Source organism: Pituophis catenifer, unplaced genomic scaffold (assembly GCF_029215685.1).
Source record: "Pituophis catenifer annectens isolate HBS135680 unplaced genomic scaffold, rPitCat1.0.hap2 SCAF_7, whole genome shotgun sequence".
NCBI classification, from domain to species: domain Eukaryota; kingdom Metazoa; phylum Chordata; class Lepidosauria; order Squamata; family Colubridae; genus Pituophis; species Pituophis catenifer.
The window spans coordinates 56,441,213-56,464,174 of NW_027256887.1; the positions used below are offsets into that span (position 1 = coordinate 56,441,213).

At 35.0% G+C, this 22,962-nt stretch overlaps 1 protein-coding gene across 12 annotated transcripts in view; it reads right to left on the reverse strand.

Annotated features, from left to right (window-relative positions):
* The window catches only part of ANKS1B (ankyrin repeat and sterile alpha motif domain containing 1B), a 281,952-nt gene that overhangs the window by 132,395 nt on the left and 126,595 nt on the right, over positions 1–22,962 (reverse strand). For 8 of the 12 annotated variants that reach the window (XM_070947778.1, XM_070947779.1, XM_070947777.1 and 5 more), the window contains exon 1: positions 10,730–10,930. In XM_070947778.1, coding sequence (XP_070803879.1) covers positions 10,730–10,930 — 201 coding nt within the window. Of the gene's footprint in view, positions 1–10,729; positions 10,931–22,962 lie in introns of those variants that run through there. The other 4 variants (XM_070947769.1, XM_070947771.1, XM_070947767.1 and 1 more) reach the window with 1 other exon arrangement.

Here is a 22,962-nt window from a genome sequence, read left to right on the forward strand (position 1 = left end):
AAATGTGGTTGTCAAGTCTATCCCTCATGTTCATCAGCAATCTTCTAGTCCAACCCCCTGCTCAAGCAGGAGACCCTATATCATTTCAGACAAACGGTTGCCCAGTCTTTTTGAAAACCTTCAGTGATGGAGCACTCACAACATCTGAAGGAAAATTATTCCAATTGTTAATTTCTGTCACCATTAGGAAATTTCTCCTTAGTTCTTGGTTGCTTCTCTCTTTGGTTAGTTTCCATCATTGTTTCTTGTCTTGCTTATTTGTGGTTTGGAAAATAGTTTGACAACCACCCCCCCCCATATCTTTGTAAGAGCCCCTCAAATATTGGAACAGTGCTATCATATACCCCTAGTCCTTTTTTTCATTAGTCAGGTATGGAAATTTGGGTGTAAGTGGTTGGGTGTCAGCCTTCCCAGGTAAACTGCACAGGAAACACAATTACAAGAGCCAATTCTACTTTATTGTAAGACTATATTAACAGGAAAATATGGGTCTGAAGGTAGAAGCTTCCCATCACTTTTAGCCATCACTTTTAGATCAATTAGGGCAGGTCCTTCCTAAGTTTATTCCTCTGACTCTCTCTTGTCTGATTGTTTCCTATACAGCATCTATCCCCCTCATCCCCCAAGTTCATCCATATATACCATTAATCAGAAAATGATTTTTACTACCCTTTACTACTGTTTATTATTACTGTATTTGCAAATGGTTGTTATCTGTTTTGGGGTTATATGCAGTTAGGTTGTGGTGAGCAATCTGTTAGTTTCTCTAGGTAACCATCATTGTCAGATCTTGACTTGGGCAGCTAATTTATGCATTCATTATGAACCCTTCACAGAGTAGGCAGAAATTCATCTTATGCTTGTAGTCAGAGAAAATTTCTTTTCTCAATATTTGGTCCTGCCTCACTTTCACCCACCAGTTTCAAAAAAGAAGCAGTCACTTTATAAAATAAATTTCCCTGTAGAAATCACCTTCCCTCTTCCTTGATCAGAAGACTTTGATCAGGCTCTCCCTTTGATTGTATCATTTCCTCTTTCATCTTCTATTTGTCCTGCTTGTTTGGGGAGTCAGATTGTTACAGGAAATAAGTTGGACATAGATAGCTAATTCTAAACTGGAACAGATGGATAGGAATAAGACTTACAAGCAAACATTTGTTTACAAGAAGAAAAAAGGGGAGATTATTTAATATATATGTGTGAATATATGTGTGAGTATATCACTTAAAACATTGGAATTAGTGTTTCCCTCAAATAAACAAGAAGCTTGCTAAAAAAGGGAGGAGGAAAATGTTTATTTAATGTACAAAAGTCACCTGAGATGAGCTGCTATCAAAATCTAATAAATAAATACTTAGAACCCAGTTTTTTTATAGCAAGCCATTCTATATCAGATTACACTACATATCAAGGCACATCACCAATAAATGCTACAGATTACAGAATATTGTAAATAATAAAAAAACAATAAAAATAAACTATTTAACATTCATAACTTTAAACATGAGATAATCAGATTAAAAGACATAAAAACAGATTTCTAGAAGAAAAAGATTTAAACTTTCTAGTTTTTCCATAAAGCAAAGCAGCAAGACAGCAGTCCATACTTCTAGTTGTTCTTACTCTAGTTGATTTCTAGTCAACTTGTTATCCTAGAGAATTCCAACTGAGTTTCTCTTTAGATTGATACACATGATAGATCCTTAAGATGATTACAATATTCAGGGGAAGATTCTTCTTTAAGAAAGAACTTTAAGCAATTTAGGAATTTATATTTAAAGCAAGAACTTTGAATTTAATCTGGAAATCTATGGTATCCAGTATACCAAGATACGACAGAACAGAAGTCACATGCTTCTACCAGGAGACATCTAACAGAAGCCTGCTAAAATTTCCAAGTTTCCTTCAGAAGCATCTCCATTTGCAGCATGTTGTCTGAGAGCAAGTCTCAATGCTCTATGATGTATTGATCAGACTGCACATGGAATATTGCATCCAGTTATGGGCACTGAGTAGTAATACCTAAGCAAAGTACAACAATAATACAATGAACTATAATACAGTGAAACAAACATGTTATGCCCAAGTATGTGTATAACAATTACATACTATAACAGCTTACAACTACAGCACTACCACAGTTTGCTCTGAAAAGTAAGAAATGGAGCAGCCTAGTAACAGGTGAAGAAAAACAGGAGAAAAGAAATTTTCCCCAATGCCCATCTGGATGCTCCTCTGGCCATTCTTTAGGAGGTTATGATCCTATTGTTTTCCAGGGTAGACCATAATTTTAAATCTCCCCCCACAATGCACCACAGCAATCCTAGTATGTACATCTTTTGAATACAGCGAAATTTTGCTCTCATCATCACTCCCAAACCATTTCTTGCATGATTTGCCTGACTGCTGCCTTGTAAATTCTCACTCTGGTTTCTGGTCTTTATTTTGCAGTGTTTTCACTGGTTTTAGGACAGATATATTGATCACTGAATCCCACGCTCCTTTACTATCCTCAAAGGCATTTTACATAGTCAAGTGACAAAACAGTTTAAATTGTATCCTCTCTTTAAGGCACAGTTACCATAGCGACCTCTTTGTAGAGTGGCAAAGCTTCTGAATTACATAATTGAAGAGGAACTTCAAGAAGGATTTTGATCAGAGACAAAGTGGAGAGATATTCATCCTGCCTTAACTGAATTAAAAATTCTCCAAATTGCTCTATTATCCCAAGCTGGAAAACAATTATACTATTTATGCCTAATAAAAGCTTCCTTCGAAAAGTGGCAAGCACAATAATAACAAGTATTACTGAACACGTGAGTAATAATGACACATAAAACATTCTTAGGTCGTTTTACTATTATCAGAACGGCTTAAAGGAATTCCGTCTTGTTTGAAAAACTGGAAAAATAAATAAAAAGCTGAGTTCATCCACAGATTTAGGCATATTGGCCTTGGTCTGGAGGATAAGATCAGGAAATAATTTTCAGTTATCAACATAGATCTTTCTGAATGAGATTATTTAAAGGATGGTAGTAGTGGAGAAATGGGGCAAACCCACTATTAAATTCTCAATTAACAAAGAGAGAGAGTAGCTTGAGTACCCTCATGTTTTCATAAAACCAGTGGAAATATACATACAGGAAATTTGTCCAGTATGCTTTTTCTACTATTTATAAAACTGAAATATTGTTTGAAATTCTGGTCATGTGACTTCAGAAAAGAATATCTTTATACTAAAGATGCAGAAAAGAAGAGAGAAAGATATTTTTTGCAATGCTAGAATCTGGTCCATTAAATAAAATTAGCATTAATTAATGATCTATAGAATCTAATGTATAATAGCTATTGGATTTGATAGTTGGATTAGTTGATCCATGTAGGATAGTTAAATTAATACTGTTAAATTAAATACAAATATAGGGCTACCTTTAAATTTAAATACAAAGCCTATGAGCTCTGTTACTAGAATGAAAGTTGTGATTTTTCCAAGAATCAAATGATTGGTTGCCTATGGGATTAAAGGCTCTCAATTTATTCCAATTTCCAAATCTTTGTCTCTCACATTTCTTTAAATTAATCAAATTTGTTGATGTGTATTATTGATTGTGCACATTATATAAAGGTGTTCCCAATATAATTTAATTAGAGCTACCTAGATATATAAAAATGACAGAAATAAAAATTATTAGGGTTATCACCTCATCTTTCCATTTTAATTTTTCTAGTCTTTAGATTATTATTTTTTTGCAAAACTTGGTATTTGAGGTAAGCATGACCTAAATGATTGAGAATCTCCATAGATAGAAATCACATGTTCTAAACCTATACCATCCTATACCACCAGGGTTGAAATCTTAGGTCTAGAAAGCCTCGAACTACGTCGTCTATGTTTCGACCTATGCTTAGTTCATAAGATTATTTACCAAAACGTTCTACCTGTAAATGAATTCTTTAATTTCAACCATAATAATACAAGGGTCATCAATAGATTTAAACTCAATGTAATTCTCTCTAATCTTAATTGTAGGAAATATGACTTTTTTAATGGAGAAGTAAATGTCTGGAACAATCTACCTGATCCTGTTGTTAGTCCCTCTAATTCCCATACTTTTTATCATAAACTGTCTACCATGGACCCAGTGGTGAAATCCAAATATTCTTACTACCGGTTCTGTGGGCGTGGCTTGGTGGGCATGGTGTGACTTAGTGGGTATGGCTTGGTGGGCATGGCAAGGGAAAGATACAGCAAAAACTCCATTCCCACCCCACTCTGGGGCCAGCCAGAGTGGTATTTGCCAGTTCTCCGAACTACTCAAAATTTCTGCTACCGGTTCTCCAGAACCTGTCAGAACCTGCTGGATTTCACCCCTGTGTGGACCTTTCATGTTTCTTAAGAGGTCCCTAAGGGGGCATGCATAAGCACACCAGCGTGCCTACCGTCCCTGTCCTACTGTTCCCAATTATATGTAATCATTCTATGTGTTTATGGCTATGTTTTGCCAATTTATATCCTTTTTTTTGTGCCAAAAATTGTTCATGTGTCCATGTCTGTGTCTACTCTGTTACTTGTTTTCTTATTTGTTGACAAATAAATAAATACATAAATAAATAAATAAACTGGAATCATTGTTTTCTTTTCCAGTCATAAAGATTTAACTGTTTAAGAAGTACTTATACTTCATTATGTATTGATAAAACCACATCTCAATGTTTTATTTATTTATTTATTTATTTATATTCCGCCCTTCTCCGGAGATTCAGGGTGGCTTACAATGCGTTAAGCAATAGCCTTCATACTTTTGTATATTTATACAAAGTCAGCTTATTGCCCCCACAATCTGGGTCCTCATTTTACCTACCTTAGAAAGGATGGAAGGCTGAATCAACCTTGAGCCTGGTGAGATTTGAACTTGCAGTAATTGCAGGCAGCTGATGTTAATAACAGTGCTTTAGTCTGCTGCACTACCAGGGCTCTTCATTATAATCATTCAGTGTTTTGCTTAACAGAGATGCTATATGAATTATTATTTTTACTTCTTTCTCTATTGTTTTCCTGCTTTTACAGTGTCTGGTCAAATATCTAGAATGTTCTGTGACTGAAGTGGAATAATATCTATTTCAACAGAAATTTGCTACATCAATAGCAAATGCAAGCTGAAACATTGCTTGCATATTATTTGTTAAAATCCATACTTTCACAATGTTCTGTTTCAATTTGCAATACATAAAATGTATAAAAAATGTTCACATAAAATAGTGCTATAATAGAACAATAGAGATAAAATATGAATATATTATGAAAAAGCTAACCCTAGGTGATCTGGAAAATGTTAACCAAGTTCAGACTTGTTTAGTTCTTGACATCAGATCAGCAGGAAATCTCAGAACTGTAAATTAGACTGGGAAGTTAAAAAATTAAAAAGAAAACCCTGGAAGAAGGCATTGGCAGTTGCATATTGTACTGTTGCCAAGAAAATCACATAGGTTTAGTCACCAATACTTGAGTTCAATTGAAAAGGAACTGTATCTTTTTGCAAACAAAAACGTGTGCATTGGGACAATGTGTTCAACTATCAACTTTAACAATAGCTTTGTCTATGGAAAAGAATGGAAATGGAAAAGAAAGCAGGGAAAGTCTCCGTGACACATTTCCTAGTTCATAATTTTGGGGGAGAATGACTTTCATCTCCCTAATAAAATGCCCCTGGCACTAGGAATGATCATGTATGTTTTTCTTCATGCCTCTTGAGGGTATCACAGTATGTTTTCTGTTTGTCCAATACAGGAATATGGATATGGAAACTTTTGGACCACTCAAGTCATGGGCTTCCTGCTCCAATTCTTTGTACTAGGATTAGATTGTTTTTGAATTTAGTCCATTCTCATAATGATCTTTTGCAATACAAAAGAAAAGCTAATCCTTTTGGGGAGAATGCAATTCTGAACACAAGGAAGGGAAGAAAAATTGGATTAAACAATATGTTTGTATGCCAAATTTTTATCCTCTTGACAGTCTATTCCAAGCAAAGTAAGAACATATCTTCCCTTTCTGAAATAACTTTGGCTCATTGTTCCTGAATCTAGCTCCTTTTTAAAAACACAGTAAAAGACACATGGCACATTAAAAGTCTAATCTATTCTTAGACTACGATAGCAATAATGGAGCCATTTCATTAGATGCTTGAATATCCCCAGAGTGATCTTTTGGATGAGGGATTGGGTTTCCTTTAAACTTAATCCTTCCCATAATGATTGACTGGAAAGGATGAAAGAATAGAACTATAAAGGTTCTTATATTCCCTTATATTCCGTTCTTATATAATATTGATGTTGTATATTCAAAAATATCTTTTGATTTAAATAAGATCAAGGCAATGTAGTTCGACTAGGAGGGAATTTTGCCTAAGATTTGTGACAGTATGTGAGTGTACCTATTATATGTACTATAAGATTAGGTTCTAGAAGTTTTGAGGGAAACTATTTCTGAAGGAAACAGAATGCACAATATCTTATACATTAAATAAATGTTGCCCATATATCGGTATTGCTTATTTATTTCATTGTATTTACACTGAGTACAATTGTGAGAGTTGAAGAATTACAATAATTATGAAAGTATTTGAATAAAACATCCATAATAGGAACTACGGTAATATTTAAAAACCAATAAATATCCTAAAATCAATATCTGTCTGACTTTATGTTCACCATAGATTTGCCAACCAGTTTTCAGAAATTTCCACAAGTCCAGGACAGTAAGGTCCAACCTAATTTCTATTAGGAAATTATTCAATAAAATAAGTGGTACTACTACAAGCTTCCATTCAATCCTGACAAAGATTACCTACAAGAACAAATAACACTATCTCATGCCTTGACTGAATGCTAACTAAAGATCCAGATAAACTACTTACTCTATCTTATTCCATAGTTGCCCCGAAACCACAGCCTTATTGATCTTCTCCCCAAAAGGAAGGATTAGAGAAATTACTGTATGTAAGACTGTCAAGATCTAGGGATAGCTTGCTAAGGAGGGGGTCATACAATTCATTTCAAATCTGCAGGTATCACCCCATCCCAAACTGAGGCATTAAAAATAAATCTGGAGCCAGATTATCATGCACTCCGAAACCCTGAAGAAGGACAGAGAGCATTGATCCAAGTATTAAGTAGCTGAAGAAATACCAGAGAATCCACAAACCAAAACAAATTCTAGGTAACATGGTAAAATATTATCCTACCCTGTTTTCCCCAAAATAAGACATACCCTGATAATAAGCCTAATTGGGCTTTTGAGTGCATGACAATAAGGCCAAGCACTTATTTCAGGGTTCAAAAAAATATAAGACAGGGTCTTATTTTCGGGGAAACATGGTAGTTATAATACTGAATACCATTCATGAATCAAGAGTTTGGGAACCAGCTAAGAGTTCTGTTTGATGCCTCCTCCCCCCAAAATAATTGAAACTTCTAAACAAAGATGACTGTATTATTGTGCAGCTTGGCTACACAATAATACAGAAGTGATTGTGCTTTTTTATACCAGAGTGATAACCTGAAATGTGCATGCACTTGTAGTCTTCATTGCTTTCTAGACATTGTTTCTGCCACTTCATCTCCTGCGGCTCTTCAATAAATCAATAACTCATCCAGGATTGGCATACAGAGAGAGCCACATAGGGGATCTGACAGTAGCAATCAAAGAAACCTTTCCAAAGAACATCAGGAATCCATCAGAAACCATGAGACATCTGGGCAGATTATTCTAATTGGTATACATGTCCTGTGGCAGTCATGGGTCACACTCATCAGGATCAGAAAGTGATCTCAATCATAGCAAAGAATTAGCAGTAATGCTTTCCAGATCACAATGCAAATGCTTCCAAGCCAAGTTCATAGTATGTCTACCTACATGTGGGGGCCCAAAATTAAATGGGCTTGTTTAGGGTACACTAAATAGAGAATATTGTTCTATTAAGTACTGTCTAGGTTTTGATGCAAAGTTATCCATATATGTAAAGATGCCACTCTTACACTTTCTGACTTCAAACGTTATTCTAGGCAGATATCTTATACTACTTTGTTTGAGTGTCTATAAAATCTACAGTGTATTAGATTTTTAACAATGAAAAAAATCATGCCAATTCACTTATTCTTTATTATGAAATTATGAGGTATTTTTATTGCCAGAATATCTTAGTATTCAGATAAATAAGACATTAAATATTACGTTGTTAAATTGTTGCTATCATCTGTGTCCTTTCTTCAACTGTATACTAAAATTTTATTTTAAAAGACCCTGGAGTCTTGCTTCTGCCATATGATAAATCTTGCTGCAGAAACTACACTGGCTAACTATATGTTTCACATGCAAATCATGAGATTCTGGTTATTACCTCTAAAACCATATATATTACTCAGGGCCTGGACACCACCCATCTAATATAATTTTATCCACCCAACCCAAAGAAGCAGAGAATCCCCAGCTATTGCAAAGTGTGACAGAAGAGTGATGATGGGGAGGGCAAGACTGGATACTCTCTGTCAGAGGTCTCCTTTTCTAGCGGAGCTTTCTCCTGAGGCAAGGGTAGTTCTAGCAAAACAATACAGTAATACTAATTTTAAACAGACATGAGGTTGTGTTGCTTAGGTAACAGGAAAACAAATAAGCACAGAATGTATTTCTAAGAAAACAACAGCTGAAATCCATATTTAAAAATAACATAAATATTAAAACGATATTGCTTGTCTTGGTATAACACTAGAATGGTCGTATCAATAAATACTGTAACTGGTTTAATATCCCATTGATGAAAGCAGTCTGAATAAATCAATGAATAGTGCAGTTTCAGTGACGTCTATTCAGAATTAAGTCTCATATTCAATGGGGCTGGTGGACACAGAACCTTATACAAGCTTACTTGGCACTAAATCACATTTAACATAGACCTGATTTTCATGTATAAAACTATAATTCACAAAATGTTGTGAATGGAAGTTAGTGCCAAAAAACTATATTTACTATGGTCAAGGTGATCTTTGTTACTTATATAGCTCCTCTTTGGTGTATACATATGTAAAATTCCTTAAGATTTAATAATACATTTTTCAGTATGTCAACATAAAGGGATTAACTGTTTATAACTAAAAAAGGAATAAATAATTTAACATCAGTTGATAGAAAGTGAAGGATATTGCTTTGTCTTTCAATAAAACTGCTAAAATATATATTTAGTCAGTTGTGATTTTCAATTTATTAATAATATAATATTCCACCTGTATCTCTTCTAGTAAATCATAAATGTGCTATTCATCATGAACCTGGTTATAATACAAAGGTTTGGAAACAATTTAAGGACATATACATCCTGAATAACTTTCTACATCTAATGCTTCTTTATAAAATATCTTACATAAATGAGCAATCTCTACAGATACATAACTAAAAGACAAAGATTCTCACTCTAAACCCATTCATGACTTTCCATGGAGTCCAATCAATCATTATTTTAGATTAACAACAGTTTATATTCTCTTATAAACTGAATTTTATGTTTCCTCGAGTACATATTAGTAATTTTACCACATGGATACTTGTCTACTTAAGAACTCCATCCCACTGGAACTTTGATTGCTCCACTGTGAGGTTTATTTCCATATATATTAATTGATTTCAATTTTCATGGCTATGTAAGCTTGAATAAAAGGTACAATACCCTAATCCAGGTAGTACTACCATTAGATTTGAATAAGGTTAATCTGCTTTAAATGTTAAATTTAAATGTTAAAAAATTTTAGTCAATAAAGCAGAAACAGTAATGTAATAAAAAGATCCCATTTAACCATTTTTAAAAGATAATATTTTGAAACCTTCTACACATATAACTGCACAATTCAATGTCATATAATATACCTAAGCTTTCTATGTATACATTACAACAATACTGCAGAAAAATTGGAAGACAGTGAAATCTATTCTGATTCTAAGCAACAGATGTGGTACTATTACATCTGTATTGGATTCACACACACACACACAGAGACTAAATTGTAAAAAACTGTCTTGCAATATTTGTTTAAAAAAATAAGTATTTTTATTTTTATTTATGGTTTTAGATTAATATTTTGAAACTGTTTTTTTAGATAACCAACGTTATCTTTTGCTCATATTTATGTTTATAGGAAGCTCTCATGGGTTTGAAATATATATATTACATGCAAAAGATACCTGTCATGTTTATGTCTGTTAACTCTTTAACAGTAAAATAGTTTTAGGTTAATATTTAAAGGAACAGTCATTTATTTCCAAACATTGGGAAAATTGCTAATTTGAAAGCTCAAAATTTAGCACTTCTTTGTTAGAACATGCAGAATTCAAACTGGAATTATTGAAAAAAGCACCATTTAATCTTAATAAATAGCAAACCTTTGTAAATATTTGATATGTTTCCTACAGTGATATTTGTTTTCATCACTGTAAGGATTATTTTGTCAAAGAATAGACAAAATAGAACTATTCCTTCATTTTCATGTAAAAATGCTTGGAAATTACCTATTGTATGAAGCAAAGAGAATGTCCCTTGCTCATATAGATAACAGATACAATTTTGTAAAATGTATATTTTAAACACTGCAGATCATAAAACAGACTCCATTCAGTACAGACTCTTGAGAAGCAAAGACTCACTTACCACCATAAGCTATAAACACAGAAAAGAACACTTACCATAAATTGTACATTGTCAAATCCATTGGCCAGCAAGTGGTTTTCATACTGAGGTAGCCCAATATTTTCCAACCATTGTCCCACAGTCTGGACAGGGCATCTGGGTGCTGAAAGAGTTTGAGAAGGGAGGCGTTTAAGCAATGAATATCCATCCACAGGATAATAGCGATGGTCCTGGGCTGAGAGGTGGCATTGCCACATTGTGTTCCGGGCAAAATTGGTATCAAAGGAACCTGCCAGCTTGTCCAATTAATGCTTCCAGTAAATTCAAAAGTCAGAAGTAGCACATAGTTTCCGGGGCACACTATAGAGTAAGAACTGCTCCTAAGTGAACATTTCATCTGCATTAATCTGTACTACAGACCGGTACGTCATACAGTGGGGGGAAAACATATCAAGCTGTCAGCTAAGCTGTTTTCCGTTATATGTGATTGTTGAAATACTCCACAATGAGCAACGATCTGCTAGCAGCAAGGAATCTTTCATGACGTGCTCCCACACTCATCAGTATGCAGCTCTATGCTCCTTGCTCCCCCTTGCTTGCCTGCCTTTATTACCCAGCCTAGGCTCTACCTCACATTTTCAATAATAGCTATCAGAAAAGGCAAGAACGTTTTTTGTCTGCAAGCTTTAAGCTTGCTGCTGCTGCGGTTTCCACCTACACACCCATCCAAGCATCAACCCTGAATGATGGGAGCAGTCAAAACAAATGCAGAAAATAGCGGGTCATCAGAGGAAAGCTAACATGCTAAAATCTGAATAGAACCTTTGTCTGGTATGCATTAGAGATATTTGCTTGTTGTAAATTGTTCATGTATCAAAGGAGATCAGGCATTGCAAAGCATGAACTGGGGTCTGTGTCACAGTTTGCTATTTGCTTTTTTTTTTTTTAACTGCACTGAGATTTGCTCTGCTCACAATATATCCTAAACCGTTGTTCCTATTATTAATCTTTCATCCAATTATGAAAAACTGGTCAATTTTTCTTAAAATTGAAAAAAATCTAAATTGTAGAACATCTTTAACATTTCAAATAATTATTTCTTCATCTCTCTGATTTTTCAGCTACAGTGCACAATCAGAAAATAAAATACCATCTGCTAAAATTCAACCATTCATGTTTTGGAGAAAGAGAGATGCACATACATGCACATGCACACACACAAAGACACACACATTCTTCTTAAAACAGGAATTGAAGCATGACTGAAAGGATGCCATAGAAATATTATAATTTTTAAAAATAACATTTAACATTTCTAAATTTGCATGTTTGGCAATCCAGAAAGGAAAGTACAGAAGGGTATTTCAAATACCACTCTAAATATATGTAGAGAAATTATTTTTCATTAAAAAGATCCATCCATTGGTAGATAAATATGCTTTTCTTTGTTCAGAGTATTTTTAATCAGTTCAAGCATGTTACATGGCAGACACACACTGCAAATCGGTGTATACAATCCCTCAACCAAAATCTGTACACCAGTTACATATGTAAAAATTAGAAATACAAGAAATGCTTCTGAGAATGAAAGAAAGGCTCTTGGCTACTCTGTATATCATATTCAAATCTTGCAACCTTGCTACTATTGAACCTATTGATATCTCACTGAAGCATTATTGAATGGGCAAATGCTAATAGAAGACTTCAAATTAATAGAATTGACTAGGACTGGCTGGCTGGCTGTCTTCCTTATATTTATTAATGTCAATTCACTAAAATGAAAAAAAGAATGACTCTTTGTGAAAAGATCTTAGGGAATCAAAGTGCAAGGTAAAATTCAGCAAAACATGGGTGTATTTATTCAAACAAGTTTAGTAAATTAAGTAAAATTTACTTTCCAGTAATAATCTGGTCCTATGAAAAGCTAAATACATATAAGATCACTGATACTGAAGGGCTTAATTCTGTACAAGACTGCAGGATTTTTAAGGACTGCAGTTCTCATCGTCAAAGTTAAATTTAATGTACATCATAATATCTACATTCAATCTGCATTCAATCTGCCAACTTGCAATTAACAAATTTTAAAAAAGAATTCATAAAGGAAGTTAGTATTTTGATAGTCTTCAGATTACAGTTCTTTTTTATTCTTCTTCTATGCTTGGGCATCAACCCACTTATGACTAAAATACAGAATAGCCTTTTTTTCTGAAATGTTATATAAAGGGAATTACAAGTTGTAACTATCTAAATTGGATGCGAATTTATATCCCTTCACTGGCAAAACAAATTAATATTTGTCAGTTTTCAATCAAAAGCAATAAAATAACAATTATGATTAATCAATAAATCTGAGGAATCGGGTAACCCAACTCAACAAGATGCAAATTTAAAACAACAACTAATTAAGGCACTGTAGTGTTCTTCAGAGAAAATACAGAGCCCCCTCCCTGACATTTCATGTAACATATTATCAATGCACAGTTGTTGAATCTGTGAATTACAGAGAACCAAAATCACACAAAAAATGGTGGATTGTGTTGGTTTGATGGGAGGATGTGCAATAGAGAAATATATTCTGGCATTTCCAAATTGAAAACAGAGGAGAATAATATAAAATACCTGAAATGATGATTTGTTAACTACATAGGATTATTTCAAATACTATTTCTATATAGTATTTGAATGATATTTAAAATGTGATTTACAGAAACAATGAAAACAGTTACATATTGTATTTACCTGAGTGAATATGAGACTGAAAAAAGAAGCTTGGAATTAAAAAATAAAAACAAAGGATTATTCTTTGTAATGTCCAGCTCCCAACTTTGTCAAGGGAGCACTGCCAATTTCAGGTAAAACCAATCCTAGACATTCCATTCCCTAAAAAAATAATATACTTGCATATGAGTTTCTGTGTGTGGTCAACAGCATTCACAGAAAATTATTACTTTTGTCATAATGATGAAATAAAAATTGCAATGTTACAGAGAAAATTCAACCCTGTTCAGCACCTATGTGATATCATGACACCATAGAAAAAAAGTGGGGCTTGCAGCACAGTTCAGTAACACTGCTGATATTGGTGTGATGCACCTTGCCCCCCCCCCTCCGTGGGCATGCTGTGTGTGTAGACACTGGTCAGATGCCACATTCCAGGCAGGAAAGACTTGGGACAAAATGTTTAATTTAATATTAAATGAACTAATAATGATTAAAGTAAAATGTATTTGAAGTAAGATGTCTCATTTGTAAAATTAATTGCTGCCCAATCTGCCTATATACCCCAAACCATTTTTTCTCACACACAAATACATATCCATATTATTACTACTACAAAAGTAAAGAAAAAGAAAAAATGGATGGAAGGAGTAGCTGCATTGAGTAGGGAAGAGGAAGGACAGAAATAAAATGCAATGTAGATGAGTTAAACAAAAAATAAAAGAAGATAAACTAGAATTCAATAGTCTTCACTCCCAGATAAATATGATTATAACTTTTAGGTTTGTTCAATATTATAAACATGTGCAACAGTATATTCCAGTCGAAGGGATACTAACCCCAGAGTTTTCCTTTGTCCCCACGCTCCCCCAATGTATAGAGGATGAATGTCTGTAATGTGGCAGGAGAAGAAAAAACCCAATAATCATGAAGCCAAGCTTCTGAATAAGCGGATGCAAGCACCACCACTTCTGACACTGATACAGAAACTACAACTTGAAACTAGATATGTGATCCAGCATGAACCAGCGTGCCTACCGTCCTTGTCCTAATGTTTTCTTTTATTTGTATTCTTTACATGTATTTATAATTATGTTTACATTTGTATCTGTCATAAAATACATGCTTGACGAAATAAATAAAATAAAAATAAAATAAAGTCCTCAAGAATGCAGGCAGTATCTGGTGGAGAACCATTAGATTCTTTAGAAGCAATTCAGAAGCTTCACAGAAACAGATTCTAGAAAATCAGGGCTGTTTTACTTCAACTGCACCAGAGTGGAGAAAGCCGGAATGTACTTAATGTGCCTCAGCTGTCAAATTTCTTACTAGAAAAATTCAGTGACAGCCTTATCTTGAAGCTGTGTACATTGTGCTAATGTGAATTCCTTAATCCCCGGGCAGGAATTCTTGAACCCTAACACTATATATAGGTTGCTTGTAGGAACCTTGACACTTGAACATTGCTACTGTCTGACTCCTTACAACTCATGATGAAAGGCTAAAAGCTGATTTACTGTTTTACACCAAGAACAATAGTAGGTAGTCTTGATTTACAACTATTCTGTTTATTAACCCTGTTCCAGCCAAAGCAAAAGGTAGGATGGAGAGGCTAGCACAAAAAAAACCAAACAATCTACGGTCAAACTATGTAATTAAGAGCACAATGATACAAACTCATGTAAATCTGTTTGTATCCAAATCTTCATCTGTCTGAAAATGTCAGTTTTTCCATTTTAAAAATATTATGGGAATACAGAGAGTTTCATAAGACTCCAAACATAAAGGATTTATTTATTTAACTATGTAATTAATAATTTCTAGGTGATCATGCTCAAGTCATCTCGATGAATAAAATAATAACTTACAATAGCTTCCAAACTGTGCTGGAGTCACAAGAAAAATGCGCTCAATATTTGAAGACCCTCTGAAAATTGATATTGCCAAGACATGCATGGGACATCTATGAAAAGGATTGAGGCCTCTGACAAATTTATTAGTGAGTTTAGACTGGTAAATCAAGATCTGACATGAAGTCAGTCCACATTAAGGAACCAATTTTAGGTACACTTGACTGACAAGATCCTGAATGAATAAGTGAATACAGAAAAGCTACATACACCTCAAGCCTTTATGCAACCTGGTGTTATCACTACATGACTAAAAAGCTGGAGAGTTTAGTTGACAACAGTATTGGTCATAATTTAGTCTTTTGGGAACAAGTAACAGAACTTACCTGCACTGAAGTCTTTAACAGAAGACCTTGGTGGCATTCAGCTTTGGCTGTTGCAGCCTCATTGGTAGAAGCTAAAGATCCAGCAGACAAGTCATCAGGGTTATTGATGATCTTATCAACTTTCTCTAATCTCTTGAAGATGATATACTCTAACTATATTTCAAACAGTCTGCTAGTCATAGCATCAACCAGATGGTAATTAAACTATTAAAATGAGTTATTTCCTCTCGTCATGTTTTCACATTACACAACCTGCCAAATCTAATTCTGGACAGAAAGGCCCAATTCAATGCTTGGTTTTGATGAACTTGTTCCAGTTGCTAGAAATGAACTTGTTCATTGTATATCATTCTCAGTCAGCTGGTTCAACAGAGCAGACTAATGCCATTTTAAAGCAATACTAAAGGGTGCAATATCAGTTACCCAAAAGATGATTGTGGTGCTGCTCTTAGCAGAATTGATTTACAGCATACAACAATTCCCAGGATTTTTCCCCTCAGCAGACAACCTTCTAGTCTCCCAGTATCTTTTCTTCCATATCTGAAGTAAACCATGAATTCTAGGCTGTTCATCTGGTTTTACAAGAGCAATTGAAACAACTAAAAGAATTACAAATATATTATGGACTATTGATGGCAAATAGATAAACTTTTTAAAGTAAGACAGAAACCCTGGTTGTACATGAAACATCTGACTAATGAAGACCTGGAAGGTGGAAACAGGATGGCATTACATTGTTAATCCCATCACCAAGTGGTTCCCCATCTCAACCCTGCGATGTTAATGCTCTGGCTTCATTTCATCATATATTCCACCTTTCTCTTCTAAAACCAGATCTTCTGGACCATCTAGCATTCTCAAATTCTGCCATGATATTAGAGATCAACAGAGATGAGGAATACAAGGATAAAACAAAGCTTGGATACTTGATTGCAGACGAGAAGATTTATGGTACTTCATTAACTGGGAAGGCCATGGGCGAAGAGAGAATTTGGAGGGAAAATAAGGTTATCTAAGCTTTCAAGTTCAATATTTTTCAAATATACTTTTCAATATTTGATATACAATAGTGGCCAAAATTGTGGAAACCTTTTGGGAAAAGTGTATTTTTGAGGTTTGATGGCCAATAACACCACTTTTTTTTGGAGTAGCACCATAAAATTATATATCAATGGAAAGATAATTTAATCAAGAATGTAATGCAACAAAGTTTGTTCAATTATCTGTATTCTATGAAAAGTTATAGCCAAATAACCAGAAAAAGGAAGCACAACTTGCTTAGGTTGATATCAGGTAGCTTTCCTTCATCTGATTGTAGCCAATGAGCATGAGTGTTTAGAGAGCCAATCAGGTGTCATCTTGTTTTGGCAATGAGCCAGTCAGATCACAGTGAGATTCCGTTATTGATGTCATGTATTGAAGCTGAGAGGAGGACATTTGTCAGTGTATTATGTGATCACTATCAAGTTGGTTGGGTTTTTTTGTACTCTTTCATTTAGTGAGCTTGTAAAACATAATAAAATTAAAGTAATGGTTCAAAGAGTTGACTGGTCACCCAGAAAGCGATGTAAAATAGTATTAAGTGAATAAGGCTACAGTTATAAAGAAATTAGAAGAAAAATTGGTGGAAATTTAACGAAAGGTGGCATTTCTAAGTTTTTGAAGAGGTATAAGGAGACTCAGTCACTACAAAACCACACTGGTAAAGGCAGGAAAAGGTGCACAACAGCAAGTGATGATAGAAGAATTAAGAGACTGTGCCTACATGACAGAAGAATCATCTGGGTGTATACAAGATGAAATGGTGCAATGCAATGTGAAGTTGAGTGCAAGGACTGTTCAGCGCAGACTGCAGGAATTTGGCCTAAAATCTAGAATTCCACAAAAAATCCTCTTATCCTCTTATCCATCTCACCCCATCCCAGCATTTGAGGGAGAAAGCTAGGAGGATAGGGACTTACCAAAATGTAAAGGTAAGAGTGTCCACAAGCCAGGGGCTGCAAAGGAAAAGGTATATTTCAGTGGTGGGTTGCTCCCGGTTCGCACCGGTTCCCGCGAGCTGGTAGCGGTGACGATATGATGTCACCGAACTGGTTCCCCCCCCGCCCCTCCACCCCCCCGTGTTATTCTTACCCTTTATTTGGCCCCACTCCCAATCTATTGCTGCCTCCTGAGTCCCAGCTGATGGCTAGAGGGAAAAAAAACTGTTTAAACTCTTGCCGCGGGGATTCAAAGGGCCGCCCTACAGCTGATCAGTGTTAAAAGAAAACAAATGAGTAGCTATGCTAGGGAAAAAATGAAACTGAAAGTAAAGCAGGCTCTGCTGCAACTGACAAAATGAGGCAGGGAGAGATTTCTTTTTCTTTTTGCTCACCAAAAAGGTGAGCAAACAATGGGAAACTTAGGGCAAAAGAGGAGAGTTCAAGATTTTAAAACACAAAAGAAAAAAAGCTCTATTTAACTAGGGAATTGTAATAAATGAGATACTATTAATTGTATATTGTGTTGAAAGCAGAAATGGTTAAGTTGTGGTTTGGAGGAATATATGGGGGAAATTATTTGGTTTATTATTATTGGTAAATATAATTAATTGATTTGTAAGAAATTGGATTGCATGGAAATAATTGGAATATTCATGTTCATATTGATTAATATACAAAAAAGATAGTTATATAACTAATTGAGTTATATTAAAATGTTGAATTTGTATTAAACAACTGTAATATTACATAATTAACCAATGTGAGGATGATATAAAAATAGATGACAATGGGAAGGGGTATAATATAGAATAGAAGGTAAAAATTAAATTTGATTAAGATTAGAGATGAGAATGAAGGGTAATATTGGTTTTTTTAAAAAATAGATGAGGAATAAATATTGCAAAAAGGAAATATAGAAATTGTAAATTTAATTGAAATGACTAAACACTGTTTAAATTTGTGAACCGGCCAAATATTCTGTTCAAAGAAAATACATTGTATGTTTGTATGTGTGATTCTAATTATTGCTATTTATTCATATTTGTTCTCTTTTATTCTTTAAAGTTTAACAATTCATTCTTTATCTTAATATCTTTAAATTTGTTGGGGCTGCCTTTCTTCCCTTTCATCTTTTTTATTGTACAGCAATCTTTCTCCTCAAACCTACCACCTCTCTCTTTTCTTTCCTTCTTACTTTCTCTTCCCCCCCTCTTCTTCTCCTCCCTACTTCCTCTTCCTTTCTCCTTCTCCTCCTCTCTTCCTCCCTCTCTTACCCTCACTCCTACTCTAATTTCCCTTCCCTTCCTTCCTCCCTTCTCTTCCTTCCCTCTCTCTCCTTCCTTCTTCCATCTCTCTTCTCCTTCCTTCATCCCTCTCTATTGCTGTATCCTTTTGTGCATATGGATTACTCAGAGGGCTGAAAAAGTTATTTTTGACTGGTCCTTGCACTTTTGACCAGTCCTCAAACTTACGACTGTCCTCACATTTTACGTTTTTCGCCCTATCTTGTCATCATGGTGAAGAGAAGCAGTTGTGAAATGAGTGACACGGTTGTTAAGAATGCTACAATGGGCATAAATGATGACCAGTCATAAGTGAGAGGACTGGTCAAAAGTGCGAAGACCTGTCAGAAATCACTTTTTTCAGCCCTTTGGGTAGTCCTTTTGTGCATATGGACTACTCAGAGGGCTGAAAAAATTATTTTTGACTGGTCTTCGCACTTTGACCAGTCCTCGAATTTATGACTGTCCTCACATTTTACGTTTTTCGCCCTATCTTGTCATCATGGTGAAGAGAAGCAGTTGTGAAATGAGTGACACGGTTGTTAAGAATGCTACAATGGGCATAAATGATGACCAGTCATAAGTGAGAGGACTGGTCAAAAGTGCGAGGACCTGTCAGAAATGACTTTTTTCAGCCCTCTGACTAGTCCCTATACACATAGCCATGGCCACCCGGTCACATGACCAGCTAGCCACGTCCACCCAGTCACATGATCTCCAAGCCATGCCCACAAAATAAGCCACGCCCACAGAACCGGTAGTAAAAAAATTTAGAATCCACCCCTGATCCTGAACCATACTGATTCAAAATTGTCTTCTATTAAGACAGAACTCAAACCTTTAGGTGGAAAAAAGTAGTTTTAACTGATGTGCAGAAATGTAAATCCATGCACCTGTTTCGATTTTAGTTAGTCCTGCCTCCTTCCTTAGTACTACATTTCCTTAGTGCTACATTCAGGTAGCAGTGTGCTACCTGAAATATGGCTCTTATCGGTAAGAATTTGGGCTGCACCTTTTCCAGAGGAGTAAAAGAGAAATAAGGTCTCAGCAAAGAGTAGTTGTGCACAAGCTTTAGCTGAATATAACTTCAGTGTTGCTGGAATATATTGTGCTCCTCTGGGAAAAAAAGATTGAATCGCTACCACTGCATTGTGTTTAGTAGAGCTATGGAAAACTATACCCAGATATTTATCAATAAATCAAAATAAAGCTGGAAGGGACCTTGGGGGTCTTCTAGTCGAAACTCCTGCCCAAGCAGGAGACCCTATATCATTTCAGATAAGTGGCTGTTCAGTCTTTTCTTAAAAACCTCCAGTGATAAAGCATCCACAACTTCTGAAGGCAAGTTGTTCCACTGGTTAATTGTCCTCACTGTTAGGAAGTTTGTCCTTAATTCTAGGTTACTTCTCTCCTTGATTAGTTTCCATCCATTGTTTCTTGTCTTGCCTTATGGTGCTTTGGAAAATAAGTTGACCCCCTCTTCTCTGTGGCAGCCCCTCAAATACTGGAATACTGCTATTATGTCATACCTAGTCCTTCTTTTCTCTAGACTGGTAATACACAATTCCTGCAACTGTTCTTCATATGTTTTTGTCCCCAGGCCCTTTATCATCTTAGTTACTCTTCGTTGCACTAAAGGATTTAAAGGATTTGACTTATTCAATGTTCTGGCCAGGCATTCAATTTAGATCTTTTTGCAAAGATCATGATCTTAGTTTTGCTATAGTCGATTTCAAAGGCCTCTTCAGAGCAGCAACTAGCCAGAGCTTTCAAGGCTTGTGTAAGTCTAATTTGCACTTGTGTATCATCTGCATACAACAGGGATGTAATATGTCTAGTAGCTAGTTTTGGGGGATGGTGCTCTAATTAGTTTAATTGAGCTACAAGTGGGTTTATAGAGATTAAACAGCAGAGGAGCTAGAATGCATCTTTGCCTTACACTTCTATAGGGTAGAATTTCATTAGCATAGTGACCTTGCATACTGCATCGAACTTTGATTCTAGAGAACTTCAGAGGCAGAGGGCTTAATTTTGCTGGGAATTAAAGATGGGAAAGTGAGAATATTTTCTGCATTTCAAAGACTATTTCTACCTATGCTATTCATGATAATCTGTATTATGCTGTATTCACTAACAGTCATTCATACATTGTTTTTGAATGTTGAAATGTTGAACTAACTTATGAAATATTGATTTTTCACTATGAATAACTTTTATAAATTTCAATTTCTTCAATTTCTTGTCAGTGTTCTAAGACCAAAGCTAACAACACATTGTCAGTTCAAAAAGACAAGATACAAGCTTTTGTATAGAGACTAGTGAATATATTCAGTTTCTTTTAATTGAATTGGAAAAGGTTACATCCAGATCTAGGGCCTTGCACAGTTCACCATGAAAGTTGTACTATCAATTCCCACCTATCATCAGCTGAAACCTTAAGGAAAACTGAGTGATAATTATAAATGTTTTTAAAATGATTTTACATGCATTGTGGGCCGTCCTGAGTTTTTGGAGAGGGGCAGCATACAAATTGAATTAATAAATAAATAAATAAATAAATAAATAAATAATAAATAAATAATTGGTGTTGCACTAATACCATACTTTTCTCTTGGAATTCAAAGTCATGTACAAGATCTATGGTGAAGTGGAGACTGAAACTGGATCATTCCAGTCCAAATCCAACTTTTTAACCTCTATTCTACATTTTGGAATGCTCTATAGCTTTACCCTTGTTTGCTGTTGAATGTAAACCTAAAAAAACTATGGCCATTTATGTAGCTAACAAACCAGAAGCTATGGAAAAATAATCTTAGTTTGGGTTACCAGATAACCAAAAGATTGCATCCATAGTCTGAAATAGCACAAAGCAGAACACTGAAGGCACTCCCTAAATTTTGGGTGATCTGGAATTCATTATATTTGAGTTTCTGACTGTAAACATGTGATAAATTTAAATGGCAAGCATGCACAAGAGCTTCATATGCTTGCTGGCCTCTATATATGTATAAGAGAACTGTGTGTTATTATATGTAAATATGAGTTCAAACAGTAGAAACCACAGTCAGAATCTAGACTGCAATACAGTCAATCTGTACTCACCCAGTGATTAAAAGAAAGCAGTAGCTAACAGATAGTCTGATCTGGCTATAAACACAGAGAAAACAAGCTAGGAATTGGTTGTTCTGTTTTCCACATACAAAAATATTTAGGTTCCAACAATATCAGAACCCTAGAGAGATCATTGCATGAGTTTACATACTGGATTAATACTAAACAAGACAACTGTCAAGTTCTCTCCCTCCTGCTCATGGCAACTTGAAGCTTTGCAAGTTGACAACAACTATTATTTGTCTATGTTCAACAGACAACTTAAGCTGGGTATGCAAGACAGATGATACCTTCAGTCCACCCCATTTTCTGATGATTCCAAGTTAGCAAATTCACTCATCTTCATTACTGGAAAATGCAGATGGTATAGAAAAATCATCCTCAGTTCTCAGATAGAAGTCTATTTCTCCTTGATGGAAAGACCTAAAAAGGAATAGTTCTGAGCAGTTCAATTGGGATGAATGATTTGGAGTTGACTACCCTCTTCATAGCCTTTCAGGGTTATCATGGGGGCATGACAATTACTTTTCTTCTTGACTTTTGTTTTGAGCATGTCAGTGCAACATTGATATCTATAGGATGCCCTATTATTTATTATTATCTAAAAAGTGAAGCTATTTTATGGAATATATTACATTTTAAATTTTAAACATATTTTATCCTATTATTTATATTTCTATTCATTTTTAGTACTGCATTCTCCTCCCTCTTTTCTGTGAAATTGGTTGCTGCTTTAAAGCAAAGATAACTGACTCCGAGTAATTGCTTTGTGCTATTTTATGAATCAGACATCTCCTCCCAACAATTTTATGCTTCAGACTTAAAGTAAATGTGTGAACACTAATTGTCTTTCCTGTGCAATGGGGAATAGACAATTAAAGTCTTAACGTATTATTTTTGTGGAACTGATCAGAAATACATCCCTCCTTCCATTTTGCACTCCTGTTCCTGAAGTT